At 41.7% G+C, this 27089-nt stretch overlaps 2 protein-coding genes across 2 annotated transcripts in view; one reads left to right on the top strand and one right to left on the bottom strand.

The window, feature by feature from the left end:
• Positions 1–1499: 1499 nt before the first annotated feature.
• ARSK (arylsulfatase family member K) lies at positions 1500–20656 on the bottom strand. Its single transcript, XM_080638559.1, has 8 exons — positions 20510–20656; positions 15385–15514; positions 13349–13508; positions 10692–10974; positions 7173–7344; positions 4954–5178; positions 2580–2804; positions 1500–2495 (listed from the first exon to the last, which is right to left on the bottom strand). The coding sequence occupies exons 1-8, from the start codon at positions 20651–20653 to the stop codon at positions 2221–2223; spliced, it is 1614 nt and encodes a 537-aa protein (XP_080494685.1). The 5' UTR covers positions 20654–20656; the 3' UTR covers positions 1500–2220.
• A 76-nt stretch (positions 20657–20732) lies between these two features.
• SKIC3 (SKI3 subunit of superkiller complex) overlaps positions 20733–27089 on the top strand; it is a 51210-nt gene continuing 44853 nt past the window's right edge. The window contains 9 exon segments of the mRNA XM_080638558.1: positions 20733–20855; positions 21070–21178; positions 22300–22367; positions 22821–22915; positions 23422–23565; positions 24054–24145; positions 24580–24655; positions 26674–26736; positions 26738–26815. Coding sequence (XP_080494684.1) covers positions 22826–22915; positions 23422–23565; positions 24054–24145; positions 24580–24655; positions 26674–26736; positions 26738–26815 — 543 coding nt within the window. The 5' untranslated portion in view covers positions 20733–20855; positions 21070–21178; positions 22300–22367; positions 22821–22825.

The raw sequence follows: 27089 nt of genomic DNA, 5'->3' as shown, positions 1-27089 counted from the left end.
TCTAGGTCAGTGGGCCCCTTCAGTGCTTTGGAATTTCACCACCGAACAAGTGCAAAATCCAGAAGAATTAGTAAAACACTTAAATGAGGTGTGTTGTCATCCTGGTCATACCAGAGAGGGACAAATCATGTCAACGTGCTGCGGATTGGCCTATGCTTACCGGGCCTTGTTCAACACTATCCAGCACCTTCAAAAGGAAAAAAATGTCCCTAGATCTGAGGGCGAAGCAACAGACAGCGCAGCTACTCCAGCTCCGAGCACAGCAGCTACACCAGCCCCACCGACAAGTACAGCCACTACTCAAACTTCAACGGCAACAGACAGTGCAACTACCCCAGCGACTAGTACAGCTGCTACTCAAACTTCGACTGCAACAGACAGCGAAGCTACCCCAGCTCCAAGCACAGCAGCTACACCACCCCCAGCGACAAGTACTGTTGCTACTCAAACCACAGTGATAATCACTGCAGCTAAACCAGAGGACCAATTCATACCAATATCGATTGCCCCTGTATGCAAGAGAAAAAGCAAAAAAGAGGCAAGAAGGGTGAAGCAAGATGAAGAAACAATGTATTCACCACCCGGGCCACCATCTGATCAGGAGTCATCATCACATGACGAAGAAGAAGAAGAGGTGACTTCTCGACCTCAGACCTCAACTGAGCTACGGAATATGCGAAAAGATTTTACCCGTCAACCAGGGGAGCACATCATCACCTGGTTGCTACGATGCTGGGACAATGGGGCCGATGGTCACGAACTAGGAGGTATGGAAGCCAAGCAGCTGGGATCGCTTGCTAGAGAAGGGGGAATTGACAAAGCAATTGCAAGAGAGAAAAAGTCCCTCAGTCTTTGGAGGTGGCTCTTGGCAGCTGTGAAAGAAAGGTTTCCATACAAGGACGATGTTATGAGTTGTTCAGCCAAGTGGACTACTTTAGACAAAGGCATCCAGTCTCTGAGGGAATCAGCCATTGTAGAGATGATCTATCACATCAAACCGAATAATGGAGATATACCCATAGACCCAGATGAAGTCGAATGTACACGACCCATGTGGCGAAAACTTACACGGAATGCACCGTCATCATATGCCCATTCATTGGCAACAGTAACCTGGAATGACGTAATACCACTAACAGTGGATGAAATGATTCATAAACTCCGAGAGTTCGAAGACAATCTCACCCCTTCCATCATCTCAGCCGTGGAAAAACTGTCCCAGGATGTCAAACAATTGAGGGACGATCTATCTGATTTATCCAGCTCCTCACGTGTACCAACATACGTCTCAGCTGTTAACAAAAGACGTCCTATTGCTCGAGACAGAAGATATAGAAGGCAAACACCACAGGCCACCCTATGGTTTTACCTGCGGGATCATGGAGAAGACATGAGGAAGTGGGATGGAAAACCTACTTCAGCTTTGGAGGAACGGGTGCATGAATTGAAAATAGGAACAAGGGTCAAGGCTAATCATCCCATGAGAGCTGCGGCTTCAGTCTCTGGTGAGCAGGTTCCCAGATGGAGAGGAAGAGCTGATTTTACTCCAGCTCCTGTGATAACGAAGAATAATCCCTTTCAACACGACTTAGGTGTCCAACGTTGTGATGACTGTTAGAGGGGCCCTGCCTTCAGCCAGGTGGAGGTAGGGGACAATCGGATTTACTGGGCTGTGTGGGTCAGATGGCTTGGCACATCAGACCCACAGAAGTATAAAGCTTTAGTAGATACCGGTGCACAGTGTACTCTGATGCCATCAAGCTGTCAAGGGGTGGAACCCATCTATATCTCTGGAGTGACAGGAGGATCCCAAGAGTTGACTGTACTGGATGCTGAGATAAGCCTGACTGGGAGGAAATGGCAAAAGCACCCCATTGTGACTGGTCCAGAGGCTCCATGCACCCTCGGCATAGATTACCTCAGGAGAGGGTACTTCAAAGACCCAAAAGGGTACCGATGGGCTTTTGGTATTGCTGCTTTGGAGACTGAGGAAATTGAGCAGCTGTCCACCATGCCTGGTCTCTCAGAGGATCCTTCTGTTGTGCTAGCTTGTTGTAGAAAATGCTCTTGGCTTTTTAAAACATAGTGGTAATTGTTCAGGCATTGTTGCATTCAATCGCTTATATAAGACAATAATTTAAACACTTGAAATCCAGCATAATATTACAAATGAATAATACTTTCATATTCTCAGTCATATTAAATATAGATTGCTTCTATTTACTTACTTTGATGAAGCCATTTGTCAATTGCATTCTCATATTTTTTTGGTTCCTTTAACCAGTCTTGATGCCACCTAAGGTTGGCAATAACATTTGAGTAATTCTGACCTAAACTTTGTTTCCAGCTGATAAACTGTCTTTTGTTATACTCCTGAACAGAAGAAGAAACCTTTGGGTAGTTTATTATAGAGCGGAGTATTTTGTCCAAGGAATGTACCATTGCTGGGAATTTTACAGCAATGTTTGTTAGCTCATCTGGATCAGCAGTAAGATCTGGAACAAACACACCTCAGTTAGGAGCCAGTTTGCATTTAAGTAAATTAATGAGTTGGTCAGGACATAAAAGTGGCAACATACCAAACAGCTGTGGAAGTACTGAATAGCCATCTGAGTATGTGATATATTTCCATTTGCCAGTTCGAAGCATGTACACGGAAGAATTTACATTGCATCCATGGAACTCACTCAACACCCATGAGGGGCGATGCCCTCTGGGTGACACTCCGTTCTCAGCCTTCTCATGTAGCAGTGACGTAAGAGAATATCCACTGAGGTTCTGTGGGACAGGAATTCTTGCTATATCTAAGCAAAGATAAACAAAGTCAAAATGCTACTTCAGTTACTGTGACTGAAAAAGCCTAACATAATACTACATGTGTCTAAACAAATTCTATTTCAGTACTAAAACATGCATTCCTCATTATTCTCCTAGTAGAACACAGGAACCCCCAAATACACAAATAATAATTAAAAAGAAAAACCTTAAGAAGGTTTCCAAGGTCAGATGCCCAACATCTTGATCAAAAGCACTATCTGCTGTGTCTAAGTCCATCTTTAATAGACGCATGTTAAAAAAAAATTGGAATAGCCTCCATTGAAGTGTAGTGCTTTTTTATTTTTTTTTTTAAATCATGGTTTTATACCCTTTCCTTCCACTCTAACCAAGTCAGGCAGAAGAAAGAGATTGTCATAGCATGAAACGATCCCAAAAGCTCCATATCCAGAATAGTCTAACTCTTCATTTCTGTGCTAATAATGGTGCTACTCTCCCACCTAATATTCTTCATCAGTGAGTAACAGAACACTTTACAAAAGGTGGCCATTACAGTTATCACCTGTAACTGCTGGGGAAACCGAGGAAGAGGGCCATTTGCTTTACTGGTACGGCTGGAGATAAAGATGGTGTCAGAGGTGGAATCCATACTGTGTGCATATGGAAAACAATTAATGACTCTATGGCCTGCTGGGTGACCCCTAGAAGATGCTGTAACTTGAAGCTCCTCAGTATCAACTCACATCACAAGTGTCTCTAACTCCCAAAGACTAGGTCAATATTAAGAGGCTATACAGATCTCCCAGAGACATCCTGAAAAACATAGTCGAGAATCCTGCGCATGTTACCTAAACTAAACCTAAACTAGTGTGTCCTAAATGGAGCATGACAGAATGCTATTTTTAATCACCCAACTGAACATACTGTATAGTCATTAAAAATTCATCACTTTCCATGTCAAAGAGCACCATGGTAGTATTTCATCTCCTCTTCTATGCCAAGTGGTGATATGCAGTGCATATAAGTTCTATGCAACAAGGGAGGAAAGCAGGAAGAGTGTTAAGCCACCTGACCAATTATGTTGAGGAAAAGCACAAAGAAAAAAAGATTTTTAATTTTTACATATGATACTTACATAAGTACCATACCTAATGCAGATTACTTTTTATATATATAAAAGACTTGATATCAGAATTTGGAAGAGAAACCTACTCAGATTACAGCCTATTTTCATCTGGATAACTAGATCAGAAATTTTGAGAAGAGACACGTAGATAAAGATCTTTTCTTCTGTTCTTAGGAAATCAAATTAAGACAATATAGAAAAGGATTTTTCACTGTCTTTTACTAATAGAAGTACAGTTTTGTCTACTATCCCACATTTTCTCAGGGAACTGCAGTATACAGTGACACTTCTTGAAGAGCACGCTTTGCAGAATGCCTTGGAAAGACCATTTTTCTGATTGGTAGCCTAAAAAGTCCCAGATAAGGAATCAAATGGTAATTTCACCTAATGTTCAGTTTCAATGAGATTCATCTCTTGCATGATTTATCACAGGTAACTGCTCAAAAAATTCACTCTAAAAAATAACTACCATCTGCGTGTAAGCAATTTGCTATCAGTCTTTTTATTTGATTCTCTGCTCTACAATGAATATTTCCACATCTAAGAAGGTAAGAATGATATCCATCATCATATTGTACTATGCTTGACACGATCAATTGTACATTTCCTATACAAAGTCGCTATAACATTTCTTCCGTGTGACCTTTTATGAAAGACATTCCTAACGAACCTGCTATCCTTTCAGGTTTAATCTCATCTCTGGATGCATTTACACTGTAATTTCTATAGTAAACTGTTAGGTATGAAGGCTATAAAAAATTATTCATATCTAAACTGCATCTGACTTTTTTTTATCAGTTTTCCTTTGTTTTAAGATACTCCTATAGTTATTCACTATAATTGTGTTGATGACAGTAACATGAATAAAAAGCATCATGAGCTCCTTTAATTTTTATATCAATTTTTTGCATTTTAATTTAAGTCCATATGTATGCTCCGTCAATAAACTGTTATCTCCCACTGTGATACTACATTGCCTCACAAAGTGGAGATGAAAGCCTGACTATAATAAAACTGTGGGGAAAAAAAAAAATTTAAATTACTTAACTTACCAAGCATAGTAGGATACATATCCACAAGAGATACCACATTTGGTATTTGCTGCTGTTTTTTTATGCCTGGCCCCATAACTAAAAGCGGAACATGTGAACTTCCTTCATACATGCTCATTTTATAGAACTGCCGGTGTTCCATAGCAAGTTCTCCATGATCTGCAGTGAATATAACAATTGTTTTTTTAAGAAGTCCAGTATCTCTCAGAGCTGAAATAACTTCACCTGCAACAAGAAAAAGATGATAAAAGGCTATGTTCAAAACATTCTTTCCAACTTCTGTACCTGCAAAGAGGCAGGCAAACCCTGAAGAATCCTAGACAGATGGTTCGAAACTCTTCTCTGCCACAGAAGGCAGATCCCAAAGCATTCATTCCAGAACAACAGTCGCCAGTGAGTTGCAGGGCTCTGGTTATCAATGAAGTGTGGAGGGCACTCAACAACAACCTTAAAAATGTCAAAAGTTAAGGGTGCACCACAGGACAAGCTGCATTTTTGCTATGTCACTTTTGTTTAATTTCTAACATACCTAATACTAATCATTTCAACAGCAGTAGAACAGGTCAGCAGAAGCTCTGACACTACAGTTACAGTGAAGGACTCTTGACAGCATCCACTTTACACAGTCAATGGAAGTTTCTCCTTCCTCTTGGGAGTTCCTTGCACATTTGTGCAATGAAGACAGGGTCAATGATGTCGGTAATCGCTTACACATCTTTAACATTAAAGATGACTCTTGCATAAACAGACTAATTAAAAACTTAAAATATGTTACCAAATTAAACCCCAGTGCTGTTACTTTGCAATACCTTCATTCCAGAAGTGCCGTCAGGCTCCAATTGATGTGTCTTTTTTCGTTTTTAATGTTCTTTAAAATGTGGAAGAGTAATTCTATGTCTTTTAGACTACTTGATCATTCTAACATTGCTAAAAAGATTAGCTTATTTATTCATTAGTTTTATATTACAATATAAGGAAATTCTTGTTCTTTCATGGTCACTTTTCAGATTTTGAAATACAATACTTGTCCTGGGTTCAGCTGTAACAGTAAATAAAGACCAATTTGCATTATAATTTTTATGTATGTAGACATTCCTGCAAACTAAAAAGAATTCTGAATACCTAATTAATTCTTTTTTTCTCCTTAACTTTCAATAATATGCTGATAAGGGAAACATCATAAGCTTCTTATGGGTAATAGCTGTCATCCAGTCTATCCTTTGAAATCAATCTCCAAGGCAATTGCTTGTGCCATAAAACGTACCTTTCCTTTCAGCTCTGCTTTGCTAGTGTCCTCCCCTTCGCACTTGCTTGCACTGATTCAGTTAGCACTTAATCAAAGAGTATTTAGTTCCTCTTGTACACTGGTCAGGCAATATTTTGCTGCAGTTACTGGGCTTTTTTAGGGTCTCTGACTGGTGGTCATGATTACTTTTCACAGTGCTCTGAATTCACCTTGCAATAGTGTCCTGGGTTCAGCAGCAGCAGTCAGTTTTTCTCCTTCTTAGTAGCTGGTGCAGCGCTGTGGTTTTGACTTTCGGCCTGGGGATAATACTGATAAAACCGAAGTTTTCAGTTGCTGGTCAGAAGGTTTACTCTGACCAAGGACTTTGTGAGTCTCATGGGACCAGGCCAGGGAGGGGAAGCCAGGAGGAAGCAGGCACAGGACACCTGAGCCAAACTAGCCAAAGAGGTATTCCATTCCACAGCACGTCATGCCCAGGATGTAGAACTGAGAGTTCCCAGAAGAGCTGGATCACGGCGGGGTGGGGGCGAGGTACCGGTTGGTGAGCGGTTGTATTCTCTTCCTTGTTATTTCCTTTATCATTATTATTGGTGGTAGCAGTAGTGATTTGTGTTATACCTTAGTTACTAAACTGTTGTTATCTTAACCCGTGGGAGTTGCATTCTTTCGATTCTCCTTCCCATCCCTCCAGGAGCAGGGGGAAGAAAGGGTGGGGGGAAGTAGACTGCGTGGTTCTAATTCACAGCCTGGGCTTAAAGCATGACAAATAGCCTCAAAAACTATCTAGTTATTTATTATATAGACTGATTAAGCAGCATCCATGTGGCTTACTCCCAGATCTGAACTGTGTTTTGTTTTGGTTCTTTTTTTTTTTTTTTTTTCCCAGAAGACTAGCTCTATGTGCATTTTCTTACGAAAATCAGAACAAGAAATCAGAACAAGAAAACTCACTGTAGAATGAAACATTACCTACCAAGCATGGCATCTGTCTCTGCACACATAGCATAATAAAATGCTCTAATATTTCTCACTTCTTGCTTTGTAAACTCTCCTGTACAATTCTTGGTGTAAGATGAGTAATAGTCTACTGGATGCATCTCTGAAAGAGAAGACCACTTGGGTATTTTAATAGCTTCATAAGTTACCTAAAAAAAAGAGGAAATTCACATTACTTTAGCAGCTAATTAAATTTTTTTAAAAACAGATTTAACTTAAAACTTTTTAGCACAAATTTACAGTTCTCAACTTGTAGTCCAGGAAACATCAGTTTCTTATCCATTACATGATGCTGCCAGCTTCCCCCTACTTCCCCTCTGCTTCCACAGATACAAAGTATTTTTAAGAGAGTGCTGTAAAAATCAGCTAGAAACTAAGGCTAGGAACCATAAATATGTGTTCTACTAGCTGATGTCTTTTTTTAAGAGAGATACTGCAGAACAGTCTTCTGGAACTGTACTCCAGAGTAAGTACAAATGTATTGGTGTAGTTTCATTAACTATAGGATAATTAAAACCCGCATGTATCGAAAAGATCAAGTGTTCTGTGAACCCACAGAACAACACGGAAATTCACTTAGTCTGGTAAGGCCTCTAGGAAAGTGGATGACAAGTCTTGACATCTTGATAAAAAGAATTCACTATTACTAGTCCAATTTTCTAACACTTTTCTATTTGTTTCTACAGTTGTCAATCCATTCAGTTATAAAGAATTCTAAGATCAGTTTGAAACCAAAAAGTAGGAGCCAATCGGTTACAAATAATGATGGATTTGTATATTCAAATTGCCATGCTCACAGATACTGTGTGCTGCCATAGCAGCTTTAGAGCCTCAGCGTTTGACATACACATTTAGCCTAGGCAGTCATACTGTACATATTCCTTTAAGTAAGTAAGTGCTGCATTTAACAGCTAGTTACTTCGATATTGTAGACTTGAAGCACAAGTTACCATGAAGCAGAGATGTAGTCTTTGTATAGAAAACTTAAATTTTTAAATTAATAAACCACACGTGTTGCTCTAATTTACATCTGTAAATCTTCTTAACAAACAGAGCTGAGGCCTAGATTATGGCACGTCAACTCTAGAGCCTGTGCAGCACCTTCTTGGGATGCAGCCACAGCTCCACTCACAGGCTGTCCCAAACACGGGCAACATGGTTCCTAATAAATTAACTGAAGTGCTTACTTTCCAAGCAGCTCTATGAAGCACAAAAGCAATCAGACCAAAGGTATCCCTAGATGCATTACATCCTTTTTTATTGGTGTAGCAATTTAATAAGCATCAATCTTTGCTGAGCCCAATTTGGTTTTGCCCCAAGGTGTGGATGGGTAACTAAGAGCTGTCTGGGGAGCTACTAGCACAGCATCTGTCTCTGGAGCACACGGTATAGTTTTGATCACTAGTGCTGTTATGGACATGTGTTCCAATACCCAAAAAGTTCTACCTCCCACAACAGTCAGTATTCTCTATTAAGTTATCTAGCAGATGTATTAAGTCTTAGAATCATGTAGGTTAGAAAAGACCTTTAAGCTTATCAAGTCCAGCCATTAACCCAGCACTGTCAAGTCCACCACTAAACCATGTCCCCCAGCACCACACCTACATGTCTTTTAAATACTTCCAGGGATGCTGACTCCACCACATCCCTGGGCAGCCTGTTCCAATGCCTGAAAATTTCTTCTCATTTTTTATGAAGAAAATGTTCCTCATATCCAGGCTAAACTTCCCCTGGTGCAACTTGAGGCCATTTCCTCTCATCCTATCACTTGTTACTTGAGAGAAGAGATCAGCACCTAAACAGTTGGTAAGGCAGCAGGAGGTGAAGTGCCCATAGGGATAAAACCCAGCTTTGCAATATAGTCAGACATACCAAAACCTAAGTTTTCTTAGAGCCTTTAGAAAATAGGCTGCAAGATGAAATCATAGAAAACAAAATAATAGCAGGCAAATGCTTCAGACATCTTCCTATTGCTGAAGGTCCTTGGCTACACAAAGTCACATTTTAGACTCCTCAAATGGTATTTATTAGTTACTTAAGACATAACAGGACCCCAAAATGCCCCTCTCCATCCACCATTCGTCAGAAGACTGAACCCTCTTCTACAGGACTACAACTTGGTTTTAGGGATTCACAAAGTCATGAACCCTTTGTTTGTCTGATGTAATTCATAGCTAGGAAAAAAGCCATATGCCCTGAAAAAGTACTAGCTAGTGCAAAATATAGGGTAAAATATCTGCTTAGCAACACAGAGTTTCATAAACATACCATGTTGATATTCTGTTCTGTATTAGCTACTCAGTAAACATGTAATTTAATTCAAGGTCTTCATCTGTGCAAACTTCTTCATGAGATTGATCTCTGTAATTTTCAAAGACTGCTTCTTCCACAGGCAAAACACAGTTACATTCCATAAGAATCATCCAATGGTCAATAAATGGTAATAAGTGGTTCACATAACTGAGTGTATGTATGTAGTGGTGGAAGAGACCTCAACAAGCTATGGAGTTTATGTACTCTAACTGGATGACAAAAATTTATGAGAGATGTTTTAACTGTGCTTGCGACTTTAAAAAAGCTAGTTGCACCAGGATAATTTTGCAGTTTCCCAGCAGAAAAGGCCACAAGTTTCATGAACCAGGGGTGGTGTTTTTTTGGTGGTTTTTGTTTGTTTGTTTTTTGCAGCGGTGTGGTGTGGGTTTTTTTGTTTGGTTGGTTGGTTTGGGGGCTTTATTTGTTTGGGGTTTTTGTTTGTTTGTTTGTTTGTTTTTAAATGTAAGCATTAAGTCTTTTCAAACCCAATTCTCAGTTCCTCAGATGCAGAGAATCTTAATGCCTTTATGCAGTGAATGCTGTTGTAACCCATTTATATTTTTATGACAGATAATGGCACCTGGAGACCACACAAGACAGAGAAAAATTTTACTTCTTGGAATGGAGTGCAATCTGTTAGCTTCCCACCTACGGACACAGTGGGACTTTTCTGCACTCTAAAAACATTTAATAGCAACTGTGGCACAGAAGGAAATTAAAAGAAAAGTGACTTCTGTGTCTTACTACTTTACATTCTTGGTTCATATTGTAGGAAAAGTCAATCGCTCCCTATAAAACTTAGAATGATGACATTCAGCATCATTTATAACAAGCGCAATAAAAAATGCTACAAACAATGAACTTCAGACCATTACTGGAAAAAAAAAAATACAGGTATGTATAGCAGCAATTAGATTTTCTGTTTAATGTGTTTTTAGCCACAGAACTCCAAATTTATTGATTCAGTAATGACTGCTAACAAACCCCTTCCTACAACAGAAATTCTTCACTTCTAATTGCTCAGCCTTAAAGCAGAAATCTAACATCTCAACCAACAATTTTCTTACTCTGCAGTGACAGATCTAAACTGGGTCTGACTTGAAAAGTCATGTGAGGAATAAAATATTGTTCATAACAAGTACATTTATAAATAAACTTATATTCAAATTTCATCTTCACATACCTTTTCAAGCCAATAGGGAGATGTTACAAATGTAGAGGATCCAAAATTTTCTCCTGCATAGGGTGATGGATATGGGTGTGGTAAATTCAGCCCCAAGTAAAGAACAAATGGTTGAGTAAGGTTAATGGCTTCATTCTTTATCCAATTAACTGCTTTATCAGTATTCCGCCAATCTGCTTCCATCACTCTCACATGCTTTCTATCACCAGTCAGGTTTACCGTGGGTCTCCCTTCTTGACGGAGCAGGAAGTCAACATCCCTAGTCCAAGCTTCCACACGGTTACTGAAAATACATACACATGATACACACTCAGTGGAAAATGTGTTCTTCACTCTTCCTCCAAGTCAAAAGAGTTAAGAATTCCTGAAGAACTTTCCTTATACTGCAATCTATTTGTAATTTCTACAATAAAGAGAACCGTGTAATAGCTATTAATCAATTGAATAACATCTATTTTATACTCAAAGCTTCAGCAATCTTTTTTCTGCTTCTGAATATTTTTTCTTATTTATTATAACTTCATGTCAGAATGGTTCTTCTCACATCTATAAAATAATATTTAGAAATAGCATCTCCACCTTGTTGACCCTGCTACCCTTTCTGGCATGGATTCACATTACTTTACCTGGTAAAGAGGGCCTTAGGTTTTTGTTATTTGAAAAAGTCCTGTGGGAAACAACTTGCCTGGAGAGGCTGCCTTTAAAAGCATCATTCTGGTTTTGGATAACACTATTACAACATTTTTAAACACTATCACTTACAACAAAAGTCTGTAAGAGTGATTTATCTTGTACAATTGCTTTTGACACGACTGATAAATGCTATCAAGAAAAAGGAACAATGGAGTAGAAGGGTGTAGAGAAAGCAAGAAGAAAAAGAACGTTTTACTGATTTTTTTTTAACAGGTTTTCTAATATCATGACAAGGTTGCCTCTCTAAAATGCTGAGAAATCTAAGCTGCAGATGTCCTTAATTCCTTGCCAGACTGAATGACACTGTTAGAGGAGGGTGAAATTTTCTGGAACCATTCTAGCAGTGATTATAATTGAAAAGTTTGCAGTTTGCAAAGAAAGCCTTTGTACATATGTTAAAATTTTGTAACTTTGCTGTTCTGTATTTTAGACACTATTCCAGTAAGCGATTGTGTTTAGAAATCATAAATCAATAGAGAAGCTTCATACACTGAATGCTGCAATTGTGCTGGTTTGCATCCTAGCTACTTTATAACTAAACACTACAATGGTGACTTTAGGAATAGAAACAAATATAACCTTGTAAAATAAAGGGAATGTAGAAAAGAATATACTGAGAAACTCCAACTTAGCAGAACCAAAGATTAAGCCTGAACCACATACCAAAGGAAGATAAAAGAATGCTGTATCCACATAATGGTTGGGACTTGTCCAAAGAACAAGGTAAAAAGAGGACAGAGTGAGGAAGACTCCTTACTTCATCAGGACGACCACCAGACGACCACCAGAGGGGGCCGCGCAAGTGCAGGAGAGGCTGATGTCGTAAAAGACTGATGAAGTAAGCCCCGATACCTATTACGAAACTTCTAACTTATAAATTGCAAACGCGATGTGACGGGGTTAGAACCAGATTTGGGTGCGTACCCCTGGTTCTCGGCGCCTTAATAAAGCACCTCATATAACCAATCCGATGGTTATGTGTTTGTCCCGACGCTAACACCACCACAGCTCCCATAAACAAGGGTTGAGGAGTTGGAACAGTTCATGAAGAACTGCAGCCCATTGGAAGGACCCACGTTAGAGAAGTTGGTGGAGGGCTGTCTCTTATGGGAAGGACCTTATGCTGGAGCAGAGGAGGAGTGTGAGGAGTCTTCCCCTGAGAAGGAAGGAGCGGCAGAGACAGCATGTGATGAATTGACCACAACCCCCATTTCCCATCCCCCTGCACTGCTGGGGGTGAGGAGGTAAAGAAAATCAGTATGAAGTTGAGCCAGATTGTAGGAAGGGGTAACAAGAAGATGATACAAGATTTGGTTTTATCTTTCATTATCCTACTCTGACTGCTAATTGGTAATAAATTAAATTGATTTCCCTTAGTCAAGTCTGTTTTGCTTGCGACAGTAACTGGAGGGTGATCTCTCCCTGTCATTATCTTAACCTACGACCCTTTTGTTCTATTTTCTCTCCTCTGTCCAGCTGAGGAGGGCAGTGACAGAGTGGCTCTGGTGGGCACTAGACATCCAGCCAGGGCCAAACCACTTCAACAGTGTAAGTCTTTGAAAACGTGTGAACTTCAACGAAAAAAAAAAGACCAAAAAACACATCATGTTTTGTGATGGTGGATTTGATATCCAAGCTTTATCAAATATGTTTTCCTACATTGCTGGTATAATACAGCCTGGAAGTCTCAAGACACCACTTTTGAATTTCACTTAGGCAGCAATGCCAATGATCAAAAATAACCTTCATTCTTATTGAGCAAAACCACAGCCTTGATACTCACCCAACATCTACAGGTAAAAGCCATAGTGCATCTGCATGGGATATGCTTGCTTGTGCAAAAAGTTGCTAAGTTTCTTTCAAATGAAAGCTACTACCGTTTCAGAGACAGAAACCACTTGCCAGAGAATTACATGATTAATTCACTCCTGTCTGTTTTGCAGGAGGAGAATCTATCTGATTACCTTACTGAATGATGTCCAGAAGTATAGTCTAATTTCCCATACTTCTGTGTGTGGTAGCCATGCTTCTCCATGAGATCCATCCACGTTACATAACCTGGATCTAGACCTTTGAAGTTATTCCAAGACTCTGTTAAATGAGTGAAAAGACCACTCCACATCGCTGAGGAGAACAAAAGAATGAGTTATGGTTTTTGATGAGGTGGTACTTCCTATCTAAATGCAAGTTACTTGAGAAGGGATCAATCATTATTTTAGTGGCAAAAAGTCCACATGTACAAAGTATTACACTTCCATCATCAATACAAATAACAACATTTACTAAAATAATCCCCAGAATTACTATGATTGCTATGCAATCATTAAATCAAGGTTTCACGTAGATCAGGAAATATTCCTATTAATTGCAGAAAGAAAATGCCATGGTAGTACAGATCCTGATGAAACAGTCATCTAGTTACATTTACAGAGTATTATCTGCCCTTACTTCAGTTAAATTTGGACATGAATTTAAAATTTGTGGAGGGAATTACTGTATATTATTTTTACAAAAACTATATGCCCTCAGTTTTATCCTCTTTAGGAAAATTACTTCACCACCAGCTCTAGAAAAAAAGCCAGATTATTAAAGAGGCCAATAAGAAAAGAAACCAAGGGAAGACTTGCAAATGAACTGTAAGGAAAGCATTTATTTGTGAATTCCTGTGTTTCTTAGCAGATTGTTGAGAACCATTCACTCTTCCCAATGCTAATGTAGAGTCAAAGGGAGTCCTAAACCGGAACTAAGCTGTTCTATAAGCAATGGAAATATCCTGTAAGCATGAATAGTGTGGCAGCCCTACCCCCATACCATGGCAATACTCCTACGTTCTCCACCCCAAAAATCCTCCTTCTCACCATCTCTTCTAGTGTGATCCCTGACACCTCCACAACATATGTACCCTCAGCTCCTTGCAGGTCTCCAAGCCACTGGCTAAACAAGAGATGTCCTGCTAGTTCAGAGCTACACTTGTGATGACTGACAAGTGGTCACACTGATATTGGTGGACCACCTAAAATAATACACAGAAACGATGAATTGTTGAATTCATCATGCAGTATCTTCCTCACTGGGAGCACTAGCTGCTATTTTCACAAAACTTCTTAGAATTAAATAACTTAACATACAGTTACTATCCTCAGCAATGAAGATTGTTTGAAAGACTCAGAAATCAAGAAAACAAGACTGATGGCATTGTTCATGTAATCTCACTTAAGATGAGGCCCTGAACACAGAAAAGGGTACTAGGTTATCAGTAAATGAAATACTAAACAATTAATTTGACAGCCTGTGCCTGCTGCAGTCAGGATGGGATGCTTGTTCCAGAGTATGCTTGAGAGAAAGAGGGATCTTCCTTTCCTTCCTTGAAATTTCATTTACAGCCTTCAAAGGGTCTTTGCAACAACTGAAAGCTCTAGAAATGTTTTAAGATGTAAACTTTGCTTCTTTCTAACTTCTCAGCAAATTCTGCAAGTGGGAAATTGAACACAGGGCAATGACTGCAGCAAGTATATACAAATACTCAATTTAAACTACTGAAGGATACATTACACATTCAGCACACTGCTTGGAATAAATGTCATCGGAAGGCAGTACTATTCACCTGTTATTATGCAATACTATTTCCTTAGACAGGAAAGAGAATTATTTATTTTGCATTGGGGAGAGCAGTTCTGAATGTAGCTTTAGCACTGCAGCAGATAGACTGATGATTTTTCTTCAAATGCAGAAGGATTTTTTTTTAATAGTGAAGCTGCAGTGGAGTTTGCAAAAAGATTTGCGAGCTCACACACAGCTTGGAAAAGAAGAAACAAACAAACAAAAAAAAAATGGGAACCAGAAAAGAGATATAGATAAAACATGAGTATCCTGTATAAATTCAGACACAAACTAAAAAAAAATTGGGTCTTACCGAAAACCAAAACAAATCCCCTAAATTAAATCCTTTAAAATTTCCCATTATTACCATGTATTTAAATTGACATATGCTTGGTCCTACCTGCGCGGGAAGGACAACAAATTGGAGAATTGGTATAGGCATTGAGAAAGACAGTGCCATATCTTTTCATAAAATTTATGAAAGGCAAATCCACAGTCTTATTTCCAGGATAAAACGTCAAGCGTCCATCCTGCAGAGAAAAATAGTATATAAAGAGTATTAACGCAAACAACGGGCTACATTAATTCATAGTTTTATTACCTTACCTTGCATTACTCAAATGTTGCCAATTCTACTCAAGTATGGGAAATAAAATGTTGACAAGCTTTAATTAGACTAATTTAATGGGTAAAGAAAAGTGTAATGTAAAGGAGATGAGGCCTTTTTCATAGTAAAATTACTTCCTTTCTACTGCTATACACATATTAATGTCCAGTTCTTGTGGTAGTAGAGTCCCACCATGATGTATTGTCATGGTTTAAGTCAGTCGGCAACTTAGCCACACAGTTTCTACTCCGCCCACCCCCCCACACACCCCCCCCCCCCCACCCCCGAGGGATGGGGAGGCGAATCGAAAGAATGTAACTCCCACGGGTTGAGATAAGAACAGTCCAGTAACTAAGGTATAACACAAACCACTACTGCTGCCACCAATAATAATAATGATAAGAGAAATAGCAAGGGAAGAGAATACGATACCACCCGCCAGAAATGAGCCCGACAGAGAACAGGACTTGCCCTTCTGGGTGACTCCCAGTTACATCCCCCGGCATGACGTGCTGTGGTATGGAATGCCCCTTTCGCTAGTTTGGGTCAGGTGTCCTGTCCCTGCTTCCTCCCGGGTTCTCCTCCTCCCTGGCAGAGCATGAGACTCACAAAGTCCTTGGTCAGGGTAAACATTCTGACCAGTAACTGAAAACATTGGCTTTATCAGTCTTATTCCCAGGCCGAAAGTCAAAACCACAGCGCTGCACCAGCCACTAAGAAGGAGAAAAACTAACTGCTGCTGCTGAACCCAGGACAGTATCCACCCCTTATTCCATACCATTCACGTCATGCTCAGATCCCACATTTTCCATATACCCTCACTCTCATCTCAGTGCACTGTTCTCTTAGTGCATGGACCAATTCCTATAAAGCTGCTGAGTCCATTCAGTCCATGATGTCGGGCTCCATCTCTTATAACAGTCTTTCAGGGCAGGAGAGGCTGTGTGCAGTGTTGGATCGTTGCCTGCTGATGCTGATTGTTCCTTTACCGCAAAACTCGTCTGATTCTATCAAAGTTCATTCTCTGTTGGGATGATGGTCGGAGAGAAGTCAGGGCCAGTCGCTGGTGCCCTGCAGACTTCTCGTTGATGGGCGATAAAAGTATTACATAGCAGGCAACAGCATACAATTGAGTTCATTGGCTGTTTTCCCCTAAAATCAAATCCCCTTACGGTATACATCGGACTTCCTCATCTTCCTGCATTACCCACCAAGTATATCCGGGTCCCTGAGCAAAAGCAATCCCACGAGTGGGTTTGCCTTTACCTGAAGCAGGAATAACCCAGACTGTCTTCCCCAGCAAATTCTTCACGTGCATCACAGGAACTTTGTCCTCCTCTACAATATGTAAAAGTTCTGACTGGGCTGGGCCAGCCCTGTTGGCAGATCCTCTGGTGTTGACCAACCAGGTGGCCTTTGGTAATTGTGTATCCCAATGCTTGAAAGTTCCCCCACCCATTGCTCTCAGTGTAGTTTTTAACAGCCCATTGTACCGTTCGATTTTCCCAGAGGCTGGTGCATGGTAGGGGATGTGATATACCCACTCAATGCCATGCTCTTTGGCCCAAGTGTCTATCAGGTTGTTCCAGAAATGAGTCCCATTGTCTGACTCAGTTCTCTCTGGGGTGCCATGTCACCATAAGATTTGTTTCTCAAGGCCCAGGATAGTGTTCCGGGCAGTGGCGTGGGGCACAGCGTATGTTTCCAGCCATCTGGTGGTTGCTTCTACCATGGTAAGCACATGGCGCTTGCCTTGGCGGGTTGGTGGGAGTGTGATATAATCAATCTGCCAGGCCTCCCCATATTTATACTTCAGCCATCGTCCTCCATACCAAAGAGGCTTTAACCGTTTGGCTTGTTTAATTGCAGAACATGTTTCACACTCATGAATAACCTGGGCAATAGTGTCCATTGTTAAGTCCACCCCTCGATCACGGGCTCATCTGTATGTTGCATCTCTGCCCTGATGACCTGAAGTGTCATGGGCCCACCGGGCCAAAAATAATTCACCTTTATGTTGCCAATCTAAGTCCATCCGAGCCACTTCAATCTTAGCAGCTTTATCCACTTGTTGGTTGTTCTGGTGTTCCTCAGTGGCCCAACTCTTGGGTACATGGGCGTCTACATGGCGTACCTTCACCACCAGGTTCTGCACCCGGGCAGCGATATCTTGCCACAGTGCAGCAGCCCAGATGGGTTTACCTCTGCGTTGCCAGTTGCTCTGCTTCCATTGCTGCAACCACCCCCACAGGGCATTTGCCACCATCCATGAGTCAGTATGGAGATAAAGTACTGGCCACTTTTCTCATTCAGCAATGTCAAGGGCCAGCTGGATGGCTTTCACCTCAGCAAACTGACTTGATTCACCCTCTCCTTCAGCAGTTTCTGCAACTTGTCGTTGAGGACTCCATACGGCTGCCTTCCATCTCCGATGCTTTCCCACAATACGGCAGGACCCATCAGTAAACAAGGCATACTGCTTTTCATTTTCTGACAGTTTATTATATGGTGGGGCCTCTTCAGCACACATCACCTCCTCCTCTGGTGACATTCCAAAATCTTTGCCCTCTGGCCAGTCCATGATGACTTCTAGAATGCCTGGACACCTGGGATTTCCTATTCGAGCTCGTTGTGTAATTAGTGCAGCCCATTTACTCCATGTAGCATCGGTTGCATGATGTGTAGAGGAGACCCTGCCTTTGAACATCCAGCCCAGCACGGGCAACTGGGGTGCCAGGAGGAGCTGTTCTTCAGTGCCAATCACCTCTGAAGCAGCTCGAACCCCTTCATAGGCTGCCAGTATCTCTTTCTCAGTTGGGGTATAGCTGGCCTCAGATCCTTTGTATTCCCGACTCCAAAAGCCGAGGGGTCGACCTTGAGTCTCCCCTGGAGCTTTCTGCCAGAGGCTCCAGGTAGGACCATTCTCCCCAGCTGCGGTGTACAGTACATTTTTTACATCTGGCCCAGTCCGGACTGGTCCAAGGGCTACTGCATGAACTATCTCACGTTTAATTTGCTCAAAGGCTTGTTGTTGCTCAGGGCCCCACTCTTAAAAAACACTAACACAGCAAATACCAGCTCTAAGTAAGCTACGGCATATTGAAACTGTGAGATCAAAAACAACAACTGTGAGAGCCAATAAATCAGCATTGTGATGAGTGACTATTAATCCAAAACACTGAATGCTTATCACAAATACTATTAGACACACTCCGGTCAGATCTGTCGTTATCTCAACCCTTTGTGCCCCACGTTGGGCGCCAAAAAGAACTGTCGTGGTTTAAGCCAGTCGGCAAGTCAGCCACACAGTTTCTACTCCACCCCACACCCCCCACCCCTTCCCCCCCCCCCGGGAGGAATGGGGAAGAGAATCGAAAGAATGTAACTCACATGGGTTGAGATAAAAACAGTCCAGTAACTAAGGTATAACACAAATCACTACTGCTACCACCAATAATAATAATGATAAGAGAAAGAACAAGGGAAGAGAATACGATACCACCCGCCAGAAATGAGCCCGACAGAGAACAGGACGTGCCCTTCTGGGTGACTCCCAGTTACATCCCCCGGCATGACGTGCTGTGGTATGGAATACCTCTTTGGCTAGTTTGGGTCAGGTGTCCTGTCCCTGCTTCCTCCCGGGTTCTCCTCCTCCCTGGCAGAGCATGAGACTCACAAAGTCCTTGCTCAGACTAAACATTCTGACCAGCAACTGAGAACATTGGCTTTATCAGTCTTATTCCCAGGCCGAAAGTCAAAAACACAGTGCTGCACCAGCTACTAAGAAGGAGAAAAACTGACTGCTGCTGCTGAACCCAGGACATGTATTCAACAGGGATAGCTATGGTGAAAGGCAATGAGAAGCCAGTCTGAATCCTGATGCAGATGTGTGCACTGCTACGTATTTCTGTGAAATCAGAACTGATCCTTCATCTTTTTCCTCCTTTTAAAGGTTTACCCACACCACATCTCTGTGAACTTATTTTGCACTCTGTACTGGAAAAGTGGCAAGATATCTGAGTTTGGTTTAGAATACAAGAGTTACCAACTGTCTCAGTAACATGGGAGGCCTGTCTTCAGTTGTAAGCAAGGAAACATACCTGGTATTTGTAAATTAAATATCTTTCCTACCTGTCTGGAGATTAAAACAGCTGTATCAATAAATCATGTGATAAAGCCACTAGAAATCCATAAAAACATATCTACTATTTCCTTTATCTTTTTAGCTGTAGATATATCTCCAACAAGCTTATTGTAATATTTATTATACCAAACAGTGCAAGTATGATGACCAACAGCTTAACTCAGTCATTTGCTCTGTGACTAGACATTCTCCATCCCATCCCTAAAGTCCTTAGGACTGACAATGGCAAAAATAACAGGGTTTAGTGACCTTACTTTCCATTTTGCTTTATAAGCCGAGAGAAAAGCATTCATTCCTTTTACACACCAGCTCTGTCCCATTAACTGCAGCCCTGCTCTTTAGCCCAGCTGACACGCCTCCCTCTGCCGTGAGCTGCGGTGACAAGCTGGATGTACCGCAGCTGACAGCCATACCACACATGCAGAAGTCTCTGACTACTGTAATGCGTCTGTTGAATACATGCAGCACACTCCCATTAAGAAAGCCGAGTTTGGTTTACAGTACGAGAGTTACCGACTGTCAGAGCGACACGGGAAGCCTGCCCTCATTATCCCAAGCAAGCCCTCTACCGCGTAGAGGTGGTGGAGAATAAAACCCAGCCCTGTAGCCTATGGCTGTAGAAGGCACAGTCACGGAAAAGCTTTCTCTGCTATTAGATATCCTCGAAGGTCCCGCTCTCGCCAGCATCGCGAAACACCGCCGCTGAGGCAGCGCTGCTGCTTTCCCGCCCTCTCTCACCGCGCCCCCGGCCACTACCCCACCCAGGATCCTCACCAAGGAGTCGCAGGCCACCAGCACTACGCTGGGCCTGGGCTGGCCCCCGGGGAAGCCAGGCTGCGGCCTCGCCCCTGCCCAGGGCGCGGCGGCCATAACGAGCAACACCAGCCCGGCCGGCACCAGCGGCCCGCCGTCCGGCATCGGCCCCGCGCCGTGACCTCCCCCTCCCGGACAGAAAGAAGCGGCAGTTCCGAAGACCGATCCGGCCCCCCACAGCAGGGTACGGCTCCGAGCGGCGGCAAAAACTACATCTCCCACAATGCGCGAAGCAAAATGGCGGCTAAGCGGGTCAAGTCGCTGCCCTGACGCCAGCGCGTATGCGCCAGGGCAGTGGCTGATGAAGGTGAGGTGGCGGGGGGTGGCCGCGGCAAGTCGTGTCCTTTCTCATCGCGGCTTGTCTCGCCTTGGCTCGCTGCAGCCCCGTCTGCGGCGGGGCAAGCGGCCGTGCTCGGAGGGCCTGCCGGCCCTGCGCCGCTTCTCCCCGCGGGCCTCTGCTGTAGGTACGAGCTGGGGAGCCGAGCGGGTGTGCGCTGATGTGGGGCCTACTTTCTCTCTAGGTGAAACGGAGCCTGGGCTCGGAAATGCTGGCGAGGGGGATATCTGTGGTGGCTGAGACGCCTGTGCCGTCTTAGGAAGCAAATTTATCTTTAGGAGCTGCTGGGCAATGTAAGTTTGACATTTTTTAAATAATTTTTTTAGACTCGTGGGGGAATCTTTGAAATCCACTCTCTTCCTATGTCCTTTCACTACTAATTTATTTCTAGGCCCTTCACCTATTCTTTATCTCTTGCCTTTTAGATGTGAAAACGTCTTTTTGTGTTTCAGCTTGTCCCTGTTTCCGTTTCTTGCAGTGCCTGCACCATCAGTGTTGTTTCTCAGCCTCCTCCCATTTAGGCATTGTTGACTATAGAATCATAGAGTGGTTTGGGTTGGAAAGGAGCTTAAGACCATATAGTTCTAACCCCTTGCCATGGGCAAGGACACCTTCTGCTAGACCAGGTTGCTCCAACCTGGCCTTGAACACTGCCAGGGAAGGGGCAACCACAGCTTCTCTGGGCAACCTGTGCCAGTGCCTCAGCACCCTCACAGGAGGTGATCACCTCCTTCTACGTGCTGGTCATGCTCCTTTTGATGCAGCCGAGCACGTGGAGGGTTTCTGGGCTCAGTCTCACACTGAAGCTGAGTCATGTTCAGCTTCTCCTGACCCAACACCCCCAAGTCCTTCTTCTCAGGCTGCTCTGAATGAGTTCTCCACCCAACCTGTAGCTGTGCCTGGGATTTCCCAGACCAGGCATAGGATCTTTCACTTGGCTTTTTTGAACTTCATGAGGTTGTCATTGGCCAAGGTCCCTCTGGATGCCATCCCTTCCCTCTGTCGTATCAACCAAACCACACAGCTTGGTGTCATCGGCAGACTTGGTGTGAAGGCACACTCAATCCCGCTGTCCATGTGGCCAGCAAAGATGTTGAACAGGATTGGTCCCAACACTGACCCCTGAGGGACACCACTTGTTACCTGTCTCCAGTTGGGCATTGAGCCATTGACCTCAACTCTCTGCATGTAGCCATTCAGCCAATTCCTTATCCACCAGGTGGTCCATCCATCAAATTCATGTCTCTCCAGTTTAGAGACAAGGATGTCATGCGGGACGTTGGTGTTTCCGAAATTTGTTTGAGACAAAATGTTTAACTGTATACATCAAAATAATACATGATCGTGTCAGACTTCCAAAGCATGAATGCCTCTTTGCTGTGTCTTTAAATGATTTTATTTCTCACTTTTACAGCCATGGTGGAAAGCAGGGTCTGCCGTAAGTGTGTGAGGAGAGGAGAGCATTGTGGACCACACCTAAAGGTAAGTGACAGCCTGGCCACAGTGCTGCTGTACGTAACACCCAAGAAAAACTCTTAGGATCCTTAGGAGCCCCTTGCTGACTTAATCCTGTGAAGGAGCTGAATATAAATGACTAATTTGTAAGTAACTAGTGCCACATCCTGACAGTGTTCAAGGCCAGGTTGGACAGGGCTTGGAGCAACATGGTCTAGTGGAAGGTGTCCCTCCCTATGGTAGTGAAGTTGAAACTAGGTGATCTTTAAGCTCCTTCCAGCCCAAACCATTCTGTGATTCTATGAATTTTAACCATATTATCTATTTCAGCAGTTTTTAGTGCTGAATGCATTTTAGCATGCTGCAGCATATTCCTCTGTTCTAAATGCTCTCTATGCAATTAGAGTGGGATATAACCAACATTTTGAGTTCAGTTTATCTTTCTGAAAGAAATGATTATATATCCTTTTTACTTAATAGCCACAATGTCAAATAAGGAGGTGAAGGCAGCATTAAAGAATGCTAGAGAAGCAATACGAAATAAAGAATATAAAGAAGCCTTAAAACATTGCAAGGTAACTAACTTTTTTACTTGGAAGGTAGTATTTTATGCATGTTTGGCTTGCTGTTCCCACATTCCTACAGCTGTGTAGTAATGTAGAGTGTGGAGTACCGTATTGGTATAATAGTTGAGATTGATTTTTCAAGTTTAACTCCATTGATCATTCATGTTTGTTGCCCACATGTAAGCTTTTATTCTGCTTTGCTTTTGCATTTGCTTATATGTGACAATAAGAACATTAAGTCTAAAATGATAAAGATAAAAAAAAAGTTTCTAAATTACACCTCGACAAGAGTGCTTTAATTGCTGAGCTACAGATGTTTTTCCTAGCAAAACTGTTCAGCTTTTCATACCAGACAATATTTCTTATCTGCAGTTATTAATCCTAGCATTTTTCTAAAAATTACTTCTAATATTAAGTTGTGGAATAATTCACCAAAAGGTTATGATAAAACTCAATACATGGATCTATAAGATGCATTTCATTCATCAGTTTCACTTAAAATTGTATATTTCTAGGCAGTCTTGAAGCAAGAAAAAAATAACTACAATGCTTGGGTATTTATTGGCGTGGCAGCTGCTGAGTTAGAACAGCCTGATCAGGCCAAAGGAGCATATAAGAAGGCTATTGAACTTGAACCGAACCAGCTACTGGCATGGCAGGTACTGACTGTCCAGACTAACTTTTTCTTTACCTGAAAACTGTCACTATGGAGTTAAATATTGCAACAAAGCAGAGTTGAGACTTATATTGTGTCTTCTTGAGTTCTGCTGAAGCTTTGGAGTAGCTGAGGTTTGTATTGTTTCTGTGTTCAAAGTGAAGTCATGGGTGACTGCATAGCCTGTATGTCAGGGTAAACTTTCAATTTCAGTATATTTAAGTTTGTATTTCTTGTATATTGTCTGTTATATAGACAACATTATGTGGCATATACAAGTTTCAAGTAGCTGTTGGTATTAATTAAGAAAGTGAGAAAAACTTAGCAGATTCAAAAGGCTTTACAGAGGTATCAGCATAGATTCTGCTCAGAGATTATTGACCCCATTGAAGGCATTGAGTAACTTTTGTAGGCAGAACTCTTGCAGTGTTCTCATAATACAACTGTTGACAGAAAATCTTACTTACATTTCAAATATTTTTTTTTGTAAAGGGATTAGCAAATTTGTATGAGAAATCCAACCAAACAGATGTCAAAGAAGACTTAGCAGATGTTTACCAAAAGCTCTTGGAACTCTATGCAAGGTAAAAGATATTGAATACCATCAATTCAGTCTAAGATCTTCAGTGAATACTGTTGCTGATACACAGGATAGAGTTGTTTTATTTTTAAAGCCTTATAACATCAGTGGATTCAGCACTTGTTACTAAAGTTGTCTGTACCTGTATAAGGTTTCTTAATCTTGTCCCTTCTGATAAGACAAAAACTCTTGGAAAAACTGTACTTGAAGTCAGCAGTTGAGAAAATTCTGTGTTATAATATGTCCTCTGTCTAAACTTTCTGCCTTGGAGCATTCAGCTCTCATAGTTCATTGTCTGCGTTAATAAGTAGGCTTATTTTTGTCTGCTTTAAGATGACAGAATATATGTCATCTGGTTCATACAGGTGCAGTTCAAAACAAATGTAACTCTCAGCTGGAAAACTTAGCTTGTTTGTGTGGGATTTTCTTCCTTTCTAGTGGTGACAAGCAGAAATGGTGTGATGTATGTACCAAGCTTGTGGAGCTGTATCATCAAGAAAAAAAATACTTACAGGTAGGTTGAGTAATTTTGCTTTCTCTCTTCTAACAAGAAATTTCCATTTAATCAGAACAAACTACTTTTCGTCAAGGAATCCCCATTTTTTTGCGGCCACAGACCATTTAAGATTTCCTTGTGGTCCACAATCAGGAAAGGCTGATTTTAACTGTATTGCTTTCTTTTTCACTGCGTAAGACTTGAATGCGGTCCGTTAAGCTGACAAAATTTGACAAAGAATATATAGTATACAGGCTGAAATGGTAGAACATCATTCTTCTGTTTTATTTCTAGAAGTCAGGCATTATCCCAAATACACTTTTACATGTGTAAGTTGGGTGTCGTTTGCCTAGCTTGGCCAGTTCTAGGTACCTGATTAGCTTTTCAGTGGTGTGGTGATCCCTTCCTAGATTATTCCTGATACTTAATGACAGAGGGTAAGGTGGAATTTCTACACAACCTGAACTTGATTACCTGTGTGTTATGTTTAGATGATCTTTTGAGGTCCCTTCCAATCTCTAGCATACTGTGATACTGCAGTCCTTGTACAGCAATAAGGACATGCAAAGCTACTCCAAGACAGGCCACCCAGCACTCTAGAAATCCATGTCAGCATGACCATTGCAGAAATAGTCTTGTCAGTTTATTGCAAGATGGAACTGTTAAATGTCTGAACAGTTCAACAGTAGCATTGCCTGTAGCCTTCTTGAGTAACTTCATGGTTTAAGCCCACCAGTAACTCAGAACCATGCAGATGCTCGCTCACTCCTCTCCTTCGCTTGGCTGTCAGAGGAGAATCAAAAGAATGTAATGCCATGGATTGAGAGAAGAACAGTCTGGGTACTAAGATGTAATACAGAACTACTGCTACTACCATCAATAATAATAATGATAAGGGAAGTAACAAAGGGAAATAATATAAAACTAAAAGGGGAAAAGAAAACAAAAAGCCAATAAACACAAGTGATGCACAATACAATTGCTCACCACTCACTGACTGATACCTAGCTCAACCTGAGCAGCGACCTGGGCCTTCTGGGTGACTCCCCCCAGTTTATATATTGGGCATGATGTGCTGTGGTATGAAATTCCTGTTTGGCTAGTTTGAGTTAGGTATCCTGTCTCTGCTTCCTCTTTAACTTCTTGTGCCCCTCCTCACTGGCAGAATAAGCTCTTGATCGGGGTAAGCATTTCTTAACAACAACTAAAACATCAGTGCATTACCTCAGACTAAAGTCTGAACATTGTTCTCAGCATTGTTGTCAGCCTAACGTCGAAAACAGAGCACTGCACCACCTACTGAGAAGGAGAAAAATAACTGTTAAAGCTGAACCCAGGACAAGTAATCAGTATAAGTTTTAGGATACGTATTTTTGCTGTTCACTCTTTCATTACTCATTAAGAAGGTTGGTTTCTTACAAGGTGGTGCATGGTTTTAGTCCAAGTCATCTCCTCTGGTTTTCTCCAGCAGTGGAAAATGAAAACTTTCACATACCGCTTAGCATCAGGCTCAAGACTACTAATTGGCTCCAAAGCCTATTTGTATACTAGTTTCTGAAACTAAACGCAAAACTAGTAGTTTAGCATATGAAGGCAGACTTGCTCTGTGTTCAACAGGAAACTGCAAATTAGGCATCAGGGTCCTATTGCCTCTTTGTCAGTTCTGTTATTTTTTCCACAGTGGAATTTCAACATGGACTGCTGCTGTAGATCCAGCAAAGCTTCCATTTTTTTTCTTCAGAGTTTGTCAAATAACTGTTTAGGTGTGTTTTTACTGTTATTTCCTCCAGGAACCAGAGTCAGAATTCATACTCTTAATGTAGACTCTTATTTACTGTACCTTAGAATGTGGACCACAATAGGTACCACATACTGCTTTGGGTATTTGTTTTAATCAGAAAGCAGGTAAATCTGGGTCCTTACTTTCAGTGTTACTCTGTTGCAAACCCTAGGATGGAATTGTTGATAGTAATTAGAAAACTTGTATCAGGCCCCCAGGTCTTTGAAGTGTGACAGCATGGTTCTTTTGTTGACAGGTGGCTGAAACATGGCAGAAACTAATAAACATGAAGCAGAAGGAGGGTGCAGAAAATACAGAACCTTCATCAGCTTTGGAAAAGGATGATCCAGTTACTGAAAGACAGTACACAGTACCAGGATAAGATGACTGAGCAGTTGGTAATGTTTATTGTTCCCACTCATCTAGATAAACACGTATGTATAGCGCAGCTAGACCAAGCAGAGACTTAAAAATGGTGCAAATCTTGTGACTGTTTGTTTCATTGATGTTCAGTAGTACTAAACTTCTCAGGAAAAGGGGTGATTTTACCTTCTGACAGAAACAGTGAGGATGCAGCAGCGTGAGGTAGGCCTTTGGTGGAATTAGGCGCCTAAATCCATGAAGTTGTCCTGGAACTCCTTCATTAACTGCCTCGTGCATTCTGCAGGAGTC

Source organism: Psittacula echo (genome assembly GCF_963264785.1).
Source record: "Psittacula echo genome assembly, chromosome: Z".
Taxonomy (NCBI): Eukaryota; Metazoa; Chordata; class Aves; order Psittaciformes; family Psittacidae; genus Psittacula; species Psittacula echo.
The sequence above is the reverse complement of the archived record's forward strand: the minus strand, read 5'-3'. Positions and strand labels throughout refer to the sequence as shown.